Genomic DNA, 22,616 nt, shown 5'->3' with positions numbered 1-22,616 from the left:
TATATATATATATGTAAACAGACCTTTCTATACATATATAACATCCGACGAAACATGAACGAATCACCTTATTCATACACGTGGCCACGCCTTGTGAAATCCAGCTGTAGCCTTCTTATTGAAATCCGGCCTATATTCCAGGGAAGTTGCTTGGAAGCTTCATTTGGAAATGTTATTATTAGGCCTTCCATGACAATCGGTAACCAGTTGAGCAACTAGTCTGACTACTCACTAGTAGTCAGGTTGATTAGGTCGTCAATGTGCTGTAACAACAATCGCTAGAATAAAACCACTTCCAGCTAGTGCAGCTGTGAATTTCGGCTGGCAGGTTCGCGATGCTACGATCGACAGCTCAAAACTTCATTCTGAAGGATCGCGGGCGAAACTATTTGCGAAAGATTCGGCTTTTGCTAGGTTATTTAATAATTTCGTATGCCGGAGTAGTGCAGCTCATACCAAGTGTGATTTTTGAAGTCATTTTGAAGTTTTCCAGGCTTTTGGGCGCTTACTTGTTACCAAATGTTTTTCGATATTGTGGAATGCCTAAAGAAAAATGGTTAACGCAACGACTGTTTACCTAGATACCTCCCACTGTGCAGAAGCTATTTGGGGATAATTGGAGATAATTTCGGTGCAGGTGCGTACTGGTTTCGAGGATATCACAAAAGAATTTCAGGAAACTACTAGGCAGCAGAAGTGAGCCATCTTCTGGATAACTGTCTGGTTTTCTTGATTGTTTGGACAACAAGAATTGGTTGTTGTCGTCCACATAAGCGTTTGAAACAGGCGTCACTCGAATTCCTACCATAAGCAGTTTATCTCTTCAGACACCCATTCCATCCCAAATGAATCGTAACTGTTGCTCCACAGAGTACAATTTCTACGCAAATGATTTTTCCCACTGAGTGCATTTTCTCACTGGTCGTATCTAGGTGATAACACGGGCGTCGATCTTCAGAGCGTTTTTTCGACGTGAACGTACAGTTGCTTTGTTTTCGTAGCCGGATCCCTATCACAAGACCTCTTATCCTTTCTCTCCCAAGGTAAATATCCCTAAAAGTTTCGCTGACAGTTTTCTACAAGCAAATATTCAAGGGTATAGTTTACTGTATGAGTGAAATTTCTTCGCTGTACAATGCTATCTAAGTGAAGTAGTCCCTCCAATTATGTGGTTGCTCACTTCTTTAAACGAGTTCTCTTAGATATTAAAATGTCTTGAATCATCGGGACCTCAGTTATCTGTCTTGCTTCTCAACAAATTAAAGTCAAATTGAAGCTACCATGGGAACAGGTTTAAAAAGATAGAGCGCAGCTGTAACACCCTTTAGGTGCCTAACTTTCATGCCACCAGAAGTAAGCACGAGGGCTGAGATACTGCTAGGTTGCCCAACCCTAAAGGGGGAAGTCGATAGGCAGAGGTCGGGTTCAAACCACGGACCTTCCGGTCAGTAAATTCGCGTTCAAACCACTGAGCCATCTTGCCTCTAACACTACTTTCTAGCGCTGTCGATATTGTTTAAACAAAAACATCCTAAATAGCTGATCAGTCTGTTTTACAGAGTGTAGGATAATTCACATCCGTGTGAGCCATGAACAGAAACCTAGCGTGTCGTTATGGTGAAGGATATCTATTGAAGTAGACTAAGACCTAACATCAACTTGTGAAATACACTCCAGGTAATACCTGGAGGTCCTGTTTGTGTTTTTCTGGGGCAGAGCTTTACCAGCTGCAATAAAAACATTTGTGCAACCAGAGATCAGTTGACTAATCGTCTGAGGGAAATCTGAGTGCGGTATGAGAGAGGGGATTGTCCAGAACGGAGAACACTCCGTTAGCTGAACTGTATTCATTCCAATATCCTAGGTGTCACTTTCACAAGGGCCACCCGTCCAATCATTCTAAATGCCCCTCAGATTATTTCGGAAAGGACTGACAAACAATACTTCATTTTTTTTTGCACACAGTTTTGCTTCTGACAAAAACTTTCGAAACGCTATGTGAGGAATGGTACCTGGATAATGGAGAACCAATGGACAAGATTCCTTTCAACTAGCACATTGGACTGCTAGTGACTAACGGTTAATCTTGTTGACCTGTAGGGGAGATGCCTAAGTTTTCTCACGACCGATGGGTAGAAGAAATTCAGAGCACTTCAATTAGAGTGAATTAGTTAGTTAATTATACAGCTTTTTGATCAGGAGCGGGCGAGGTTTTATTCTTTGGTCGCCTTTAGCGATGAACACGAGATCTGATACCAGTTCTACTCGTGACTCGTTTTCATTTTTGAATTTGGCTGATCGAAATCCTCTCTGCACATGCCCACCAGTTTCATTATTATTCTCTTAACACCTCTTCAGCACCTCGGTCACAGTGGTGTGAATCGTAATCGTCAACTCAAAACATTCTCATTTCCCAAGCTTCTGTTGTATTCAGTCTCACCTGGCGATCGTCAAATGTCAATTAGTCCCTGTCGACCAGTATGATTGGCTGGATAAAAGAGGACCGTTTTGGGTGGATCACACATCTGTACACATCTGTCTTTACCGCGAAAGTAAGCCACAGAATGCACATACAAGCACGAACACTATCTTGGATACAGGTGCTTTGAAAGTACTATTAACCCAACAGTAATCTGTTTCCGATACTCATTTCTCCCTTACATTACTATAATAAGAATGGAATCACATCAGTTTGACAGGGACTAACCATTTGCTCCTAGATTCCAAGTTCAACTAAAATCAATATGAGGATCTTTGGCGTGTGAAGTATTCAACCTTGATAGGGTGAAAGTGGCATGAACGAACTTCGAAGGACAACACAAACGAGAGATTCAGCTGGGTTCCAAGTGAGTCTCTCGAAAAACCAAATTAGTTTGCGAATGAGTGTATATTCGCGAACTTCGAAGAATGTTTGGGGTAGAGTCCAAAATAAGCGACGACCTTTTCTCTAACAGTTGTGAAAAAACACCGTTTGCACAGGCTGCTTGTTTTTTCTTTCAGGAAATACTGTGTCAGATGCACTGTGGGGCAATTTTTTACCATCGACAGATCGGACAATGCAAATAAGGTCCTGTCTCCGAAACTTCACAGAAAACATCAGGTAATATTAAAGGAGATGAATTGAGAAGTATTGTGGGGAACTTGATCTGTTGTGGTATGGTTGTGATTTATTTGTATTCTTCAACAAAGACCTATTTTATGTTGTGACTTTATAAAATGCATACTTTAAGTGATCTTGGTAAATTTTAAAGCTTGCACAGCACGCAAATCGTTTATGCGCCCTTTCTGGCTCGGCCACCTAGCCGTTTTGATTTTAGGACATAATTGATAGGATGGCAAAATAACAGAGCAAAGTCAAATGTGATCAGTGACATAATGAACCCTGCTCAAAGTAGGGAGTGAGCAAGGTGAATGGTTATGGCGACTTGGCTCGTTGCTCAAATGGACAGCAAAGATTTGAGTGCCTTAAGCAGACATCTAACGCTAAATTTCCTAAACTTTCACTCCTCGGGTGGTGTTTCATGATCAGTTGTCTACTGTAACCTATAATATTCTCACTTTTTGATAAATCCTATGGCAAAACTTCCTTTTTCCACACCCCACCGATAAATTGACTTTGTAACAACCTCTTTGAACCGAAACCAATCAGAATGTTTCGTAGATGCCTGACGCTTTGCTCCTAATTGACTGCTGTGCAATATAAAAATCTCTTGTTATTAGCCGATGAAACGTAGAAACTGACGTTAGTAACTGAAATTTGTTTCGAAAATTTTGTGTCCAAATCCCACCCTGGAATTTTTCAGCAGAAACACCTAACTGATGGACTGAAAGACCGAGCTCAACATTGTCAGTTGAGTGCTCCAGAATTGTTAATGTTGAATACATATTAAAATTCAAGTTAGTAAGAGTACATTACGACAAAAACTGAAACGAGTCGCTTAATTAAGAGGATTCTGATGTTGTTGTTTAACTGTAATCGCATAGCTTACTTCGGTCTTGGTCAGCGCTTTCTCTCGCTGTTATTCTCAGTTCAGCTTACCATTGGGCCTGCTTAGCATGAACACTTGCTAACTGTTACTTAGCCTCTTAAGGTTCTCATATATAAAATTCGTTAATTTTGAGAAATCAATCAAATGAAACGGTGGTTCCCTTTTACCGACTGATCACTCTATGCACACGCAACGCATATTCGAAAACTGGTCATATATATGACGCAAATCATATGTTTACCTTGGCCGAAGATTGGGAGTGGATTCAGCGGTTCAATCAGACCGACCAAAATGCTGCAAAGAAGAACGACGAAAAAGTCTATGGTGATATAGCGGTGGGCATTATGGAGTACGCAGCAATACCAACGAACGATACAGCGTAGCAGGCCGAAGTGGATCATAAGCAAGTGTCCTAATGCATAAAATGATTCACGAGTGACAAAAGCAACACCTTTTCTCGGAGCAATTTCGCCTAGGTTGAAGACGGAGCAAACCATTAGACTTTCTTTAGAGATTATGAAGTTGAAGTGCGTAAACAGATGACCACGACTGGGAGCAAACTTGAATCAGTTCCCCGGTTCAAACACGACCGATGTACCAACTAAATTACAGAGGATGTACGCTGCAAGCCATTTCTACGCACTTGAAATTGAGAGGTCTTACCTCTACCTGGTGGTTCAGGCAACGATCATGAGATCAACAATGAGCTGCAAGTTCAACATTAGATTTAACACTGACATTGTCTAAACACCCACAGAGTGTTGGCAGTTGACCGTGATACTTCGATTTGTTGAGCACCTTTATCTTAGGATATGAACTCAGTCGGAACTTTCTGTTAACAATATGCATGTTTCCTTCGAGCGTTCCAAATATATATACCCACAATCTACTTGGAAACGTGAACTCCACGGTGTTTTGATGAATTTCGCCCATTAATTCGGTTTGGGAAATTGAAAGGCAAAACCTACGCAATGACTTTCATCCAATCTAGTTTGTGAGGGACCGAAATGTTTTGAGCGGCAAACAAAAGCTATTCTACTTTTTTTTACGCCGCAGGTGTTGTTTGAATAACCCAAAATCCGAAAGCGGAAACCAAGTGAAGTTTTGGCAATGGGCCACAACAAGAAATGGCCAAGATGCGGACCAGAAGGATACGAGGTAATCAGTTCCCCTGTTGATTACGTCAGAGAATGCGCTCCAAAACCTGTTTTCACACTAAGTGCACGATAGAACCCGGAACCCTAAAAGTATTCCACTATGAACAATTTGCATTCCTAGCAGTCTAGAATCACTTCATTTACAACAGAAACGGATATCTTACTACGATTTGAATACGCGTACAAAAATTTAATTTTCTCGAGCTTTCTGGTGCGAATTATGTTGACCAGCTTCGTCCAAACGGGTGGTAAAACAACAAAACTAGATTGTACCCACAATTCAACTTATTAAGGGAACGTCGCACCATTTTCTGTAGGCGCTGTGAACAAGCTCGTAATCTGACTTGGCTGTATGTGAAGAAGCAAGCGGTCATGGGGTCACTCAAAGTCAAACTTTATACCGGTAAAACTTCGTTTAGGTTAGCTGGGCTTCATTTGTGCATGTGTACAGGTTGCAGATTACGGATTCCTCATTTGTCCAATCACCAGGAAAGAAACTAATCTGCTAGATTTGTGATTATGCCCGGAACTATAATCTTGAGACAACATGTTTTGGGGTAAGTTGGAATGTGGACGCGCAAAAACGGAAATTGAGTTCGTACTGGCTGAATGAACCTACATAAACAGGATGGAGAGTTAGTCCCGAGTTTCAGTCAACCTTATATTCTACTTATATTCTGCTTATATTCTACTTATATTCTACATTGGACGGTATCGTGCCAACTGAATCATGAGGAGGCTTGTGTGCAGCACATTCAGTTGTAGAATATCATAAAGGAGAGATTTAGTTCAGTCTCTCGTGAAAACCAAATTGATTTGCAAATTTGTGTATTTCTCGAAAACAGTCCAATTTGGGTTCAAGTGATACATATGGTTGACGGAAACTCGGGAACTGCGCCCACCTGATGAACCCCAAGAAGGGCGAAACCGGTCGTCGGCTGTCGAAGAGTTTTCAGCAACCTTGTGAGTAGTTTCCTTTATGAAAAAAGGATGGAGGGGTAGTTTGTCGATGCAACATACTTTCAGTCTGGGTTCCAAAGCGATAAATAATGCGGCCTAATGGATACATTGTTAGGCGGTGAAATGATCAAGCGAAAAATATTTTCCTATTTCCGGAAGGCTTATTAAACCAAGATGAAAGTTGTCGGACCAACCCATCGAAAAGTGACTCAGCTACCCTCAAACAGTGCCATGATGCACAAGCGAACAAATATTTCAACATGGTGACCTCCGTTCTCTGAAGTTAAACCTGCTGTATGATCTCTGTTGTATGATGGTGGTTATAGTCAAACGTGTCAGGTATTTCTCCAAAAAAATGGAATTTTTGCCTATCTCATCGTGAGTTCCGTAATTCGCGCTTGTGCACCGATCTTCGCTCACACGAAGAAATGCTTCTATGAGAACCAGAACGTTAGAAGAAAAGTCAGGGTTTCTGAGTCAACAAATCAGTCAACCATTGCGAAGAACGTTATTTCTTCACACCTGGTCCACTTGTTTACGGAACATCTTTCCCTTTGTACTAGGACTTTGATATCTACAACGTCCATGAAAGCTGCATAGGTCTTTAGGCGGACGGAATTTAGATTCAGTCAAAATTGTACGCTGCTCATTTTGACGAAGGGAAATTGCACCGGGGCCAGTTTCGCATTTAGCTTGGCAGTTGGCTGAATGGGGTGGGTTGATTGCGGCACGGTTTGTGTACAGTTCAGAGTGGATGGAATGATGGACTCAGTTGGCTCTCGTTGCATATAAATATAAGGGCGTGTCTAGCCGAAAAGTGACCGCTTGGCTGAGTACATAGTTCGCACCGATTTGGTGCTAAGTACAGTCGTTATCTGAGCTTTGTAAGACATGTATCCGAAGGGCAGGTTTCAAGTCCTAGACCTCCGGTTGGCTGCTTGAAAACGTGCACTTAGGTCTTATCTGGTTCGATTTATGCACTCTACTCCGTTGATTCATTTGAATTGAGTTAGTGGAGGAGATTTTGACTGTCATAGACGGGACTAGTTGGATGCAAGAAACGCTTATGGCGTCAAAAGATAACATCAGATGTTAAGGCGATTTGCATTGCTCAGCCCCGATAACAAAAAAGGGCTATCCGAACAGTCACCAAACTGTGATCTCCTATTGGATGGTGCGAATTATAGATGGAACAGAATTTTGCAGATAATTCCCGCTTGTGGTGTGTCCCATTAGAAAGTAACGTGCCCAGTGATTCATCAAAGTTGTTGTTGGCATAATCTTCGGTGACAGTTAGTAAAATCGGTCCAGGCGGAGCAGACACAAGGGCTATTTAGTGACGAGTAATGCACAACCGTAATGTGCTGTTACGTCGAATATTCAATCCCATCTACAAAAAGGACAATAAGGCGGGATTCCTTGAAGTTTCATTTGTATGCGGTACCAATGGCAGTTACATGAAACAAGCAATTCTGACCAATGCTTCTTGTTTGGTGGAGGACGACGCGCGATATGCCTTGTCTTTAAGTTTGTTCGAGGAATTCGGATATTACACGTTTAAACGTTTTTTTTAAACAGGGCTTTGCCATCCTTGTCCCATTTTATAAAATGGCCAGCTGGTAGTGAACAAACTGTCACATTAAGAACCACGGGTACACGGCACAATTTACCTGGTGCTACTGGATAAACTGACAATTTGCGCTTCTTTATAGTTCCTTATGAAAGTGTTTCTCGACCAATTGATGATATCTATTTTAGTCGCTTGCGTTCCGTTTTCGAGTGTCATCGCGTTGTCTAGAGGTAAAATGAACATAGACCCCGCAATATTTATAACAGTTACTTCCCTCCTTAATCTATATTAAAGATGCCGGCACTACCTTTACTAACAGGATGATTTTCTGTCCCTATCTTCCTCAAACCGACCTATCTCTCATATGCACATCAACGGCATTGCATCATGAATGAGCCACTCAAAGATTGTGAGGGATATGATTGCCCTTCTGAGCGTTCTCTTCTTCATAACTATTACACCTCCCACTTTCACTTTGTTTCCTCATATGAGTGGAGATGCTTACCCTGTGATTTTGCGGGCGTTACTAAAATGGTATCATGAAAGCGTACCACTTGTACACTTTGTCAAAAATATTAGAGACACTTAACGGCCATTGCCTTATTCTGATCGTTTAAATGAAGTCAAACTCAAAAATCAATCGGAAACGCGAGATTCAGGTAGGTCTTAAGTTGGCATCAAAATAGCTAACAAATGAGTGTACTGCGCTTCAACGTTCACTGTGAACAAGTGGTAGAAATCTTAGTGATACCTTATTTTATTTCATTGAGTTCTTGTACAGACGAATCAACACGAAATGACTGCTGATACTATCGGCAATTTTACCTCCCCCACATCCCGGAAGAGCAGCTGTTAAATGAAATAATGACATTGCAGAAGACGGAAAACAGTCTAGCAGCCAAGAATTCTGCAGTCTCACCGGCCCTGTTAAATACGCGTGACAAAAAATGCGTTTAACTATGGTTAAAAAGGCAGTAAATTAACAGGATAAGTTTAAGCTGGTCCATGGTTGGTTTTGACATCTACGGCATTCCACATCTCCGTTCTATTTTTCTGGAGCCGTCGAGTTCCTGCATTCTTTCGGGACAATGTACGTCGTTATCTGGTACACAAAGCGCTCTGAAACTTAAAAAAAACATTTGCCTATTCCTTTATCGACTTTTTGTAGAATTAAAGAGGTAGACTTATTCACAGCGTCTTCCTCCAGATGGTACTGCATTCACTTGCATTTGCTGTCTTGGAGGAAGTCAAAGTTTTCAAAACAATGCTCTGTGCCTCAGAATAGTATACTGCTCAAAAAAGTACTCCTCATAAGTTTAGGTTCACCTCGGCTTTTTCCTACCAAAAATATAGGGGAAGCATGCATCTTCTTTCACCTAAATAATGCTGATTATACTTTCATACCCCTTGAATGGGCACAAGCATGCCTTCTACGGTCCCGTTACCATCAAGTTCAGTTCTAAAGTTGTTTGATAAAGAACTCTATACTTCCGTCCTACCTAATTTTTTGGCCTAAAAATCAGTAGCCTTTCGGCAGACAACTGTTATTGCTCAGTTTCTACCTACCTGTTCCGACAGGTTTTTGTTATGCTGCATCTCACGGGCGTTTGGTATGGCAGACTAGATCGCTTTCGTCTTGGAAGCTTAATTCTCGTGAGGCGCCCGTTCTTCCCAAAACAACTAGTTTCCAAAACTCAGCTACGCTACTTTGTTTTGAGGTCACTCTCTTAGGGGTAGAAGGTGCCTTATCTTCCTTGTATGTGGAGACACGTATGAAATGGAATTACGTTGACCAAACGTGGATTTCACCCGTTCCAAGCTTTGAGGAATATAACTTCACCATTGTGAGACGAGTCGATCATGGATGTTTCACACACTAACCCCTGACAAATGAGATCTTAGATTAGTTGGTAGCATTTGAAAATATAAGTTGAGGTAATGTTTGAAGTTCTGGGCAAAAAGGGACCAGGCGAACAAAATGGCTTATCAGTAGGATGGAACGTATGAGAATAGGTACTTACAGAATTAGTTCCTGCATACTTTTCATGAGTAGTTTGACGAAACCGTAAAAGGGCTGAAAAAAAGTAATAATCGTTTTTATCAGATTTATACAAAACAGCCTTCCTGTGTCTACTGTGCTGGATTTTTTCTATGCAAAGCAACAACAATCGTCAAGATTTTCAATTTACAGATAGACTGACGTGCAATAAGAAGCATTCTCGGTTGAACTGCACCGGAAAGCCTTTAGAACGTCAGTCACATGAAAGGTTCTCCACTTTTGCATTGAGCTGTGGGCAGGACAGTTTAAATCTACGATATTTACAAGTTTTTTGGGACAGAGAACAATTTCACTCCATTTGAATAAACTACCTTCTGCTCTCCTTAGTCCAACATTCAGAAAAGAGAGAAGGTTAATTCAGGGCGACGAAATTCAGTGAATTTTGAATTGAAATTTGTTAAAGAAGACAGTTGTATGGAACAATTGGTTTCAGAAATTAACATTTTCCTGAGGAGGGTGTGTTTGTAGGCGGCGAGATCGCTTAGTAGTTAGAGTGAAGGTTAACTGACCGGAAGGTCCGTGGCTTGAACTCGACCGCTGAATCACGACTTCGTCTGTCTAGGCTTGTGCAAACTGGCATTATTACAGCCCTCGTTCTTCCTTCGGGTGGCATGAAAGCTAGGCACTGAAAAGGAGTTACAGCTGAACGTCGAGGATGTCCGTATTTTCACAGTTCGGTTTGCTCGTTGAGACTCACTACTTCGCCACGGCAAAAATTCAACCAATGGGAAAGATTATGGTGAATACTTGATTGTTCATTGGCTTGGTACACTTGGTTTCTTTTGGACATTTACGAGTTATATTGCATTGCAGTTTTGGGTTTTTTTTCGGGATAGGTATTTTGTTCGTAGTCACACCCCTCTCGTTTGAACAGCCGTCCCCTTGTTCTCGCGTAATTATTCCGATGAGTCCACACCAAAGGGAAGCAGTAGACTCGAGTTTGCTCTTATTATTGCTCATCAGCAGTGCATATCCAATGGCCGTGCCGGGATTTGAACTGTATTGGTTCGGTTTCCGTATGAATGATGAGTAGTATTAGCAAGGGACATGATTTGCGATAGTTAGGCAGCTGAATTTCGTTATTGTGTGACTGTCCAGAGTTCAACTATATTAACTCGTGCACTGTTACACTGGATGTCTGTCTAAAGAACTTGGACGTTCAAATACGGCATTCATTCCCCACGTGCTTCACCTTCCTTTGACAGTTAGTGCTTTTGAGCTTTGTTTCAGTAAATTGGCAGACCAGAAATTTTGCTAGTCACTCTTCAATACTCTTCAACCAATGCCATGAGAGCATTATTAGCATTTTTACTACAATGTCCATTCACGTCAAAGCTGACTTTTTAGCTGCTCGTTTCTCTTCTTCCGTATACATCAGTGATTATAGTCTCGCCCATGGATAAGACTTTCGTGCCTCGTTCGGCTCTTACCTTTCTATTCCAAGAGGCGTCTGAACTGAGAATTTGGCTTTCGGAATGGCTTTGAAGCACTATAGCTTTCTTTGATGCTCATATTACCACTCCTTTGGCCATTGGTCTTCATGATATCAGCAACTATAAATGATGCCTTCGCTTCCAGGTCAGCTGACTCACCCGTGACAGAACAATCGTTCGGCTACAATCTATAGACCCATGTTTTGTGACTCTAGTTACCCTTCCATTCAAACCGCCATGAGACCATCCAACAGACTCACTTTCTCACGCACCGTTTTTTCATCGCTTGCTAAGACACAGGTGGGAAATAATGATGAAGGGAATTCGGTCTATTTTGTGGACAGGATTTCAAGCAAACTTAGTTCACACAAGATTTCACCTGCTTCTGGTGGTGATTGATTACACTGACTGTTTCCGACCCTCCCTGTCACCTCCAGTACTCCTCGCGGATTTCAAGAGGCTCATAGGGAGCTTTATGTTCACGATGGAACAGCTCGCTGCTTTCGATAGAATGAACTGGACATTCAGTACTGTGAAATAGTCCTGACTTAGAAGTAGTAGTCCAATATGACAAACCGAATGACTGTAAGAGGTCTGCTGATCTTAGGTCATTACAAACTAGCAGTTTGTGCTGAATCGTAATGGTGTGTACAGTTATCGATAAGAATCAGATGCAAAATTTGAAAGGTAACTTAGTCAGACGGTTCTAAATTAAATTAACAGCAAAAAATGACTGCAAGAAGTTTCTGGAACCACTTTAATGTCCACCTGGTTGGCAGAGATCTCAAGGGATCTATATTAGACGTATTCTCATAAAACCGTTAGAAATCAATCCATCCTAGTTTCACTGAGTGTTAAGGTGCATTTTCGACTAATGTTTTCTATTAGTACTTTGGAGAAGCCACCAACAGAGTATCATGATAACAGACATTTGCCAAATTCATGACTTTCCAGGTAGGGACCCAAGCCGGTTTAGAGGGGAAATATATGTTGATCGGTCCAAATGAATAACGGAAAAGCTGTGTGGTGTTTTTTACATCTTATCCTGAGGTCTTGTAGCAGACACGTGTATCAATATCAAGGGTTTCAACAAACAAACGTACTCATGAAAGCCCGGCTTGTTTGGTTCTTGGTCAAGGCCACCGCAAGGTGGTACTCCATAAGCGAAACCAACTTCCCTCATGAAAGGCCTTTCTCACTCACGCTTGTTTGATTTATCGATGTATATAAGTTGGTTTGCTCATTTGTTTTATCACTGCTCTCTCTCTAACTGCGTGGGACAGAAGCTCCCATAAAAAGTGTTGGGCGCTGAAAACAATCCCATTAAGACCAATGAACTTTCTTGTTTTCTCGTGGTTCAGATGTATTACCAGTTTTCCATGTCCCGAACAACTTTGGTTACTATGTCGAATGTTATCTATTCCCTTCTTGCATTTAAATTTACGTTTAGAATCCAGAAACTCAGCTCAGTGTTACTCTGAGGTGGAAAGTGAATAACGTAGGCCACATTTTTACCATTAGGCCCATTAAAAGTGAAAAAAGACCTCGTAAATGTTTTAGGCGAGATTTGAGTCATTAAATCCTCGCGCGACAATGCTGCTTAAAGAGAAGACATCACCCTCTTCATTCTCGTCGCTTTTTGATGCTCCCACGCTGTTTGAGGTAGTTATTGTTCTTGAAAACCCATGGTTTATTTTGGATGAATTTTGCCAGCTGACCATAAGCTATTAGGTTGTACTTACCATAACCTGGGTAATCATCATTTTGACCTTTAAACTTCCAACCATTTGGTCCCACGCTGTGTAGTTATTGTTCTTGAAAACCCATGGTTTATTTTGGATGAATTTTGCCAGCTGACCATAAGCTATTAGGTTGTACTTACCATAACCTGGGTAATCATCATTTTGACCTTTAAACTTCCAACCATTTGGTCGAGAGAGGAACACTTACGAAATTCCAGTCCTCAATGCATTTTTGCTCACAGAACGATTATCGGGAGAATGCCGGGATAGAATTCTCCTGATGCCTGCCTTATATGGAGAAATGAGCCAATACACATGAACCCTTCCGCGAATTGAGCGACATCCGTTTTGGTGATTGAGTTGTAGGATGCCATTCTCTTTTGATCTTATGCAAACTATTCCTTGCTTGCGGTATTCGGTCCTCGCAGTTGAACTAATCAGAAAATGATTGTCGCATTGACCTTTTTTTAGTGCTCAGAGCGTTTCACAACCAAAATATCCGACCCATAATTTCATTTCAACAAGACAAATCGATAAAACGAAAAGCATGAAGTCACTGTGCTATAAATTACAATGCGAAAGCCAGATGTATAAAAAAACCATAGGTTTACTGAATTGTAAAATCGCATGACTTACTGCGAGCAACCGTGATCCTAAACTTTGAGCGCCATGGTTGACCTCGATGCATATCCCCTGGAAGTCGTACAAATAGTATCTAAGAAAAAAGTCGTCATAAAATTCGAATCACTTACTGCTTGATAACGGAGACGTTCACCATGTGTTCAACTAGTGCACAGTTGATCTCCTTCAAACTTTGTCCGACCTGAATTCACGAAAGAAAGCGATCCTTAGGATGGTCCTCCACAAAACAATTACATTACCTTGATTAGCAACTGCTGAACTGTAGGAATTTATCGTGACATAGCATTATTGTCTATATGAGGTCTTTGTTTAATGGAGTGTTGAAAAGGCCCGTCCATTAAAGAACGGACAACATCACTCAAAACACAAGCTCCAAAATAAATAATTAGACAGACAAATTTCTCACCCAGCAGTAACCAAAGGATGGCACTTCAAAATTGGCAGCATTTTTGATTCGTGATTTAACAAATTTGCCTTCCTCTACTCTTATCCACGTGATTTGTGGATTCACACATACAAAAGAATGCAAGGAATATTGATTGGCCGACAGTGTGGGGTTTACACAAAATACTGTTTGTCATCACGTAGAAGAAAGAGGATAGTCTGCAGATCAGAAAGAGTTAAAATATAGTTTCACAGCTCCCCAAGCAAGTAACTTGAGTAGTGTTCAGTAGGCTAGCGCCTCACACAAAGTGGTATGCGTTGAGCGGAAGCACACCCCTTTATACCTTGCAGCTTTAAGTCAACTATCATTCAATGGCTTTTGGTGATTAAACATATGCGAGGCCCAAAATAGTCCCGTGAATAGGGAAATCGACAGTGAGTGGAATTTTGAAGGCACCTTTGAAAACTTCACTGGTACAGGTACTTGTAGTGAAGGCCAGGGTACCACGTTAAGAAATCTTGGCGAACATACGCTTAGTTCGCTTGGTGGAAGATGACCGCTCTGTTCATTCTCTGAAATATCTGTCATCTAAAAGCTTTATGCCACTGAGTCAGCCAGGTTTTTTCATCGAACAGTGCGGGAGTGTTGGAAGTTTGTATCTTCAATCACTTTTTCATTGCTACTAACCGCTGCATATTGCCTCGTCCACCTCCTACCTCTAGTTCCATTAGCCTTGATGCACATGCTTACTATCAGTGTCACTCTTGCCACATTCCAACGTAATGTTAGGTTTATAATTGGCGGTTAGGTTCGTTGATACCATTACCCGTTCTCTTCCCCTGCTAATGTTATGTAGAAAAACGATCTATCTAGATTCATAAACCAGTTGTTTTAGGCTAATAAGTTCGACAGCTTGTTCGTTCAAAAATTTGTCACCTCCCAACAAGGTGACGATGTCCACAGATTACTCGATTTTCAATGATTTTGATCCTTGTATAGACTTAGTACACTACTCTTTAGGTTACTGAAAACCGAAAGACCCTTTCTTTTTTCTTGAAGTCCATCAGGTAGGCGCAGTTCCCGATCTTCCATCAACCGTTTGTCCCAGTCGAACCCGAATTGCACGAAATTAGAGAACTGGACTTAGTTGCACACCAATTCGGTTTTTTACTTGAGACTCACCTGAAATCCAACTGAACCTCTCGTTTCTGATATTTTTCAGCAACTTTATCTGTTACAACAGTCTCCCCTCATGTTTCCGTTGCTACGATATCCGAGATGTCGCAGTACATGTATAGACGTAATATACTGCTAATCGTAAACGGAAGATTAAGCTTGTTTCCAGGTGGGTCTTTCGTCAAACCAAGTTAATATATGTGATTATATGTGTTTCGCTAATATTGGTTCTTCTTTATTTTGTGCGTAACTGTGGTATAACCTGAGCTTTCGTGGCGGAGTAGGCCGTAAACTGCAGTTGATGAAAAATAAAGCTTCACTGAAGGTTCACCTGGTATTTGCGCTTTTCAGACCGTGACCTACAATAAATCCCTATGACCAATCATTAACGAAGATAAAGTAGCAATAAGGGTAACTACAGGACAAGGGAGCAAATGGTCTCGCAGCTTATATGCTGTCGGGAATTTATCAGACGTTGCTTTGAATGGCATCTCTAACACATCGGTTTATAAGCCTTCAATTTGAAACGCCTGATATCATAAGCGAAATCCAGTGATAGCTTTCTTCGATATTCTATCATCAGTGCAAGTGAGAAATGTCTCTTGCGTCCGAAGTTGCTAGTTCTATTTCTGGAGTTGTTATTTTTATGATGCATTGATTGGAGCGAATTGCCGAAATCTCACTATGAATACAATCGGCTTCAACTGTTTTACATGCTCGTTCCTTTCCATTTCTTATAAGCCAGTTCTATTCTCCTCACTAAAATTTATCCGGTCCTATTTAACCTCCCAGACGGTTTTATCAGAGCAAACAATCACATTTTTTAGCTGCCACTGATTTCAATCAGACCGAGTCTTCTTACGGTATGCCTTCCTTATTGCCAATGCTTTCTTGTGCTTTGGACTTTGTCTATCAGAAAACGGCTTACATTTTTAGACGTTTCTCGTTAGGTCTGACACCATAAAATGCCGCTTATCTCATCTGTTCTTCGATAGATGCTTGAAAGTGCCACAGAAATGGGCCTCCAATAAACATGCTTGCCTATATTACATTCGGCAGCAAAATATTGCAACCATCGCAGACATTATAGGCAAACATATCGAAGCCATCATTTTGCATCACACTCACCGTCTGCTGATTAATCATCAATGTAAACTGATGTGCCAGTATAGTTTGCAAACAGCAACCGTTGCTAAGGAAAACTTATCAAAATCCCAGGGTTGTCTAGAAGTCCAGTTGGTCAGTTAAACAATAGAGCCACTCTGATGTTGCTAAACACTCATGGCGAGATATGTCTGGCTAATTCTGAAGATTAAAACTGGTCTTCCCCTCATTTAACCTCTGTTGGATGTTTGTCCCTTCGGGGTATACTCTCCGAAAGTGATTTGAATCGAAGAAAGCTGTTCTCTGTTTAAAAGTTTTTCCATCTAAATAAGGTTCTTCTGTTGGAGAAACGCTATATTTGTCTGCATTTTTCTTGTAAGCATGACGGAGACAAAAAGATACGTTTACCCGTCGCCATGTCAACAGTTAAATGGAATTAGGTATCCTCTCCCCTGGAAAAGGAGCCTTAAGCTATATGTTTGACTGGCTTCTGAAGATATGGTCGGAACACAGTGATTGAAGCCTCAGATTTGTGACGACGGTTTACTCCATCATACCCAGTTAAGTATCAATAACAGCTTTCCAAAGACGTATTTTATTTGTATATGAACACTAAACTGGAAAGAAAAGTCAGAATACCACGGCAAAACATTGGAAAAACGTTGTGTCTACGCCATTTATTCGAAAATTTTCCAAACAGATGGACAAATTAATGTGTCATCTGTCAAATGGATTTTCATCAAATTGTTTGACCAATTAGGTATTTTCAGTCAATTGTTTTTGAACGTGGAAATCTAGCGTGTCCTGAAGAATAGTTAAAATATATGAGACTACTTATTCCACCCTCCTGCTTTGTTGTGGCCGGCTTATCGATCTTCAAAGTAACCCTCCAAGGGTGAAATTGACGATTTGCTTCATCACCGGTAGTCTATATGAGTCCGAGTAATCAGTATAAAAGGAAGAGTCAAGTGCGACTTCATAACCTTTTGCAGCAATTTCATTTTCAAACTTGTGGGGCTTGACACACTTAAGTTATTTGATGGACAATAAAAGTTTTATCTAGTCAGCTTGAGATAGATAGGGAAATATTTGGCTTGAGTTTTCAAATAAGTAATATATATCTATGGTCAAACAGGAATGTTTACTCTCTAAGTATTCACACAACACGAACACAAATCATACGCTTCAAAGATTGCTATTTAGGCTCTTCCTTTAGATTTGAAGGTATCCAGAGATGTGTCGTAGAAAAAGAATGTGGATACTGCGTACTGGGAACACTCGTGTATTCTGGCCATACATGGATGTTGCTTTAACATGGATATAAACCCGTCGTTTTATACCGAATGCAAAGACCATAGGCTACTCAGCTAATAATTCAGCCTGCCTAGTGCGATGCTTTGGATAAGTTGTATGTGAGACGGATGCCTGATCAACTCGCCTGTAGGCGCAAAATCAGTATGCAAAGGCCGAACAAAGGGGCTGAGATATCAAAAGCTTTCCTCAACAAAGCCATCAGCTTGAAACAACAAAACGGACAACCCTGCCTACCGATGGTGGGTAAGGGGCACGATGAAGAATTTACCTACCGGCCACTACAAAGAGAGTGGATTCCATTGCAAACAGACTGGACTTCATCGGAGTGTTGCACTGTGTGTATCTCTAAGACCCATTGATCTATGCTAAGTTGGTTGCACTTTGACATATCTAGACACAATCTCCCGGTCCTTCAAACCGAGGGTTGGAACTGGAGCTACTACACTATTACTCCATACCACTCACTGGATGGCGACCAGGCTTTTGAGCCGAAAACTGTGGCTAAGGACTTCAGTTGTCCTCCTGTCCAGGCGTGGGTGCCCTGAAAGTGTACTAGCCAGCATGCAACCATGAACCTCATAGCTAAGGGTATTATCATGCAGAATTAGCCTCAGTAATGCATCATCGCCAAACTTGACGCACACAACAGGACGGATAAACGAAAACACGCAATTTCTGACGTCTCCGTTCTTACACTTTCACAGCTTCCGCTTTTATCCTATCCAACCTCTAGCGGAATACTCCCTCTCTCCCTCTGCAGGTCTCAGCACTAGGACGGACCGCAATGCTCACCATGCAGTAGGCTCGGTTACAGGTTCTGTGCTTCCCCTCCCTCTAGTCCAGGTTCTGAGTAGCGCACCAATGGTGATCTGGAGAACGCTGCATCTGGATATGTTGGGCGAATATTGTACTAAGAGGTTGAGCGGAAGAGTTTCTACTTGAATGCTAGTCACCTCTGCGTGGTCTATCTGGTAATGTCTGTAAAAGCATCTTGATAAAGCGAGGTGCACCGCACCCAGATTTCAAATGTTATGGCGGGTGAACCTCTGTCATTACTGGTGTGAAGTCATCTTTTCGGTTGATCAGCTGTTATATTATCCACGTACGGTGGGTTAATGTAAACGCGGAATAAGAATCCAAGTGTTTTCGAGAAATACACTCATTTGCAAATCAATTTAGTTTTCACGGGAGACTCAATTGAATCTCTCTTTTATCATGCCCTCCAACTGAATGTGCTGCACACAGGCCGCCTCATGATTCAGTTGGCACGATATTCGAGATATTCGAGATTCATAAAGGAAACTACCCGATTTGCAAATGAGTGTGGTTCTCGAAAACAGTGCAATTTGGGTTCAAGTAGATCATAAGGTCGACAGAAACTCAGGGAATGCGCCTACCTGATGAGCCCCAAGAAGGGCAAAACCGGTTGTGGGCTGTCGAAGAGTTTTCAGCAACCTTGTGAGTAGTTTCCTTTATGAAAATCTGGGTGTTTATTTTACCTGTGTCATTCACATACACCAGGCTGTGACCGCTCGGTCTCCTTATCTTTGCCTCCTGGGGGTGATACTTGTTTACATGGCTCCGGGCAGCGGAAAGTTGGACTTACCCCACACGTAAATCCAGTGCGGAACACCACCACAACACAGCTTGCGCTGACACACTTCTTACTGGTGACTTAAACTGACCATATAGGCAATTTATCCCATCACTCGGCCTCTACTTTGATATCCACAGTACTCACTACGTTGCCCTAAATACTGCTGTCTTAGACTGTGCGACTGTATGACTGAGAAAGGCCTTGCCTTGTTAACCCATGAGTGCTCTTGTGCTTAACGGGAATTCTCGGAAGTATCAATTTTCCTGTGAATGCTTTATGAGCGGACGTTTGGCTTGAAGGAAACGAGAGTATAACCTCAATGACCACTGCTTTTCAGTGAACAAACCAGTGAGCGAGTGCTCTCAAATATTTCAGCATAGTTGATCGAGTACCACCAACGCATTCCACAGCTATCCTGTGGGTGATATTTGGAAAATCTGGAGTGATCAACTGAATCTGGTCTCTTTCAAAAAGAAGCATAAAAAGAACTTGGAGTTTTCAAGTCACTAATCAATGTTCCGAAACTGAGATTACAACTTTAACCTTCCGAAATGTTTTATTTTCCTCTATTTTTTATCTGGCAAAATGCTCATAAATCGTGTCTGTTTCGTGTTGTAAACTGAAGTGAATTCATTGAAGTGATTAATTGGCGCAAATCAGGATGGAGATCAAGTGGTTCTTTGATTTGTGAAGACTGCAGCAGAAGGTAAGTTTTCCCGTTCACATTACGATTAAACAGATCATCGGGCACTCTGTCCACTGGTAACCCGGGTGTGCTTATCTATGCCCATCTGTTCAGTCCTTGTGTAGTAGAGTAAATGGACAATGATGAGCTCCATCGACAGTGAAACCAGTCTTGGACTGTCAAGGAGCTTTCAGCAACCTCACAAGTAGTGTCCTATCAAGTATACTGGTTTAAAACCACCTGTGGATGAAAATGTCATACTTTTATTGAAGTTGGTGGATCTTTTAGGTAGAATCAGCAACGCGATCTTTCAGCACGTAGTTAGGGATTTGATTAGCTATTTTTACTTCTTGAAATTGTTCTCAGACAAAACTGACAATAACAGAATTGCAGCCAAACAGTTCACTGTTCGATTGCTGACCAGGAGCAATCTTCCAGGAGCTTTGGAAGACGTACAGTGTTGGTGATCCTGAACAAATAAGAAACAGTTATGCAAGGCCTGGAGGCTTTTTAGGATATACGAACTTCACTATACTCATAAAATCTCATGTTAAACCTAGAAGGTCTGTACTGCAATCCACAGTACACTAGTGCCTTCAAAACGTTTCTCGTTTGAGCACAGCTTTTCTGAGGCTGTAGCTTCGGACGAAATAGTGTTTGTTGGACGTCGAAATGTTTACCATTTATTTACAAGCCACTGCCGATAACCGATTGACTATGTGTGCCAGGTGTGAATTTACTGACCGTAAAACATCACTAGATACGCCAGCAATTAGACGTATGTAAGCAGGTTTGCCGTTAATGCATCTGTCGACCAACCGTCCCTTATTGACTGGCTGCAGATATCAAGGAATATAGAATTTCTTCCCTTATGTGATAAGTATTGAATTGCTGCAGTATGGCTATGTACAGAAACATCTGTACGCTTTTGAAAGCATATCTGTAAGTTTAATCCCCCGGGATCATACGTGAATCAAGCGTTTGCACCGGAACTTACCTCTTTTTCTCCACCAGAGGAAGCTAACACCAGGGCAGCCTGATTGATTAGGTAGCAGTCAACTTCATTTCCGCAAGGTCTGCAGTTTTCCGTCAGACAGGTGTTTGTCATTTTGTCAAACTGTTTTTGGAGCTTATGATGGGTGATCTGTAATCCGACGACGGCCATAGGTACCTGATGGATTTCATTGTACACCGTCATTGTCATGGGTATGGGAACGTCGAGATTTTGACTTGAAAAATGTCGAAACACTACGAAAGGAGAAATTAAAAAAAAGTGACAGTGTTGCGTATTTGTTTGTATCATATTCACTGGGCAGATATTTAATGCACCTTGAAGAAGCCTGTTGAATCTGTGGTATGTTAGAATGGGAATGGACCTCACCGTGATGTGACGGTTTGTAGACATTCTAATAAACTATATTCAATGTGTCCGGAGGGCATTCACACAGCCTCTCACACCAAGCTGTTTAAGGGTTGTAGGTCTAACCAACAAAACATAGCGACGTGTTTTTTGATCCGAAGAACTGCATTGTGACAAGCGGGGTTAATGTATGATCCCGCAAATTCACATCTGCTATATTTGAAGCACCTATGGCGGCAAGGCGGCACATGTCTAAACCTCGAGGGTCGTATGTCTTTCTATCCGCCGGAGTTAAACCATTTCAGGTTTTCGACAACCGCTGTCGAACAATCATGACTTGTGCTGGCTGGTTCCGGTATTTCCAGGACGAGACAGTTAGAAAACCAGTGTTCGGTTGTACAAATCTGAGAATATGTCCAGCAATAAAAGGTGCACTGATGTTGTCCCGTATCGCCGATGCCAAAGTATTTTTTTACCAAAAAGAGTGTGATACTCTGTAACTGATATTGAGTAGCGCAATAAGGGCGTTGGCCGACCTTTGGCCTGGGAGAGAAATGCGGAGGCGATTGCGGGAATGCTTGATTTGTTGGTGCGATTCTAATTTCAGGATGGTATCCACTTGTTCATAATGTCCACGGTTAAAGATGCTGCAAGATGTGACTTCCATTTGAAGTTGTTGTTTTCACTTTTCNTTTCATCCACGCGTCTGAAACAGTGTGTGAAGATGTAGGCCCCTCGGAAGGGATTGTGTAGTCTCACGATAAGTCCCTTCTCCATTTAATTTTATTCTTTTTTTTCGCTATACATCATTCTGGTAAACTATGGTTGCACGGAAGCGAAGAGTTAGTGTCGAGCAGTGTTTTGTCGATGACTTCAAAGACGAGGTCAGCGAATCTAAATCAGCACCAGTAACAAAACTCTTCATAAAAACGCCTAATATGCAACGAGAAGAACCCGTTTTTTTGTTCTCCTCTGCAAACATTGTTACGTTGTCGAATTTTGTCTTGAAGGTGTGAGTAGCTAAACAACTAGGATTTTCTACCCGCGCAGGTAAAGTTTGTTTGCCATTCCGCAAAACGGTCCTAATTGAATCCCTAAAACCTGTTAATTGGCATCCTGTGCGGTAGAAGTTAGCAAACGGAATTTCTAGCCTCGGGATCTCTTGCATTTCGCTGTCTCCAATAATGTTTCTGTTTTGCATCAATTCTGATATCTGCCTAAAATGCGAGGGAACGGGCAACTTATAGGCAGTATTACACAATATTAGCTTAAGACGCAGGAAAAATTGCGGATGAAAACACGCTCGATCACGCACAGCTAGTTGATCAAATCACCAGGAGTCCTAACGAGCCCAATAAAAATGGAGCCCAAGGCTTTCAATTGACCTACATTTGTTAGAAACTAGTGGTGGGAAAATCACAGGCAGGTCACTGCTGTAAATCA

The 22,616-nt window shown here is 41.6% G+C and overlaps 2 protein-coding genes across 2 annotated transcripts in view; both read right to left on the bottom strand.

Moving 5' to 3' along the window:
- Window positions 1-5,935: 5,935 nt before the first annotated feature.
- T265_00305 (hypothetical protein) lies at window positions 5,936-10,348 on the bottom strand (the record flags this gene model as incomplete). Its single annotated transcript, XM_009164050.1, has 2 exons — window positions 5,936-6,173; window positions 10,245-10,348. The coding sequence occupies 2 exons, from the start codon at window positions 10,346-10,348 to the stop codon at window positions 5,936-5,938; spliced, it is 342 nt and encodes a 113-aa protein (XP_009162314.1).
- Window positions 10,349-20,811: 10,463 nt separating this feature from the next.
- Window positions 20,812-22,616, bottom strand: part of T265_12511 (hypothetical protein) — a gene marked incomplete at both ends in the record, with an annotated part of 67,656 nt that continues 65,851 nt past the window's right edge. Inside the window, one exon of the mRNA XM_009164147.1 lies at window positions 20,812-21,061. Within this exon, the coding sequence (XP_009162411.1) occupies window positions 20,814-21,061 (248 nt within the window). The remainder of the gene's footprint in view (window positions 21,062-22,616) is intronic.

The sequence above is a fragment of the Opisthorchis viverrini genome (genome assembly GCF_000715545.1).
Source record: "Opisthorchis viverrini unplaced genomic scaffold opera_v5_3, whole genome shotgun sequence".
Lineage (NCBI taxonomy): Eukaryota > Metazoa > Platyhelminthes > Trematoda > Opisthorchiida > Opisthorchiidae > Opisthorchis > Opisthorchis viverrini.
This window is presented reverse-complemented; position numbering and strand designations above follow the sequence as displayed.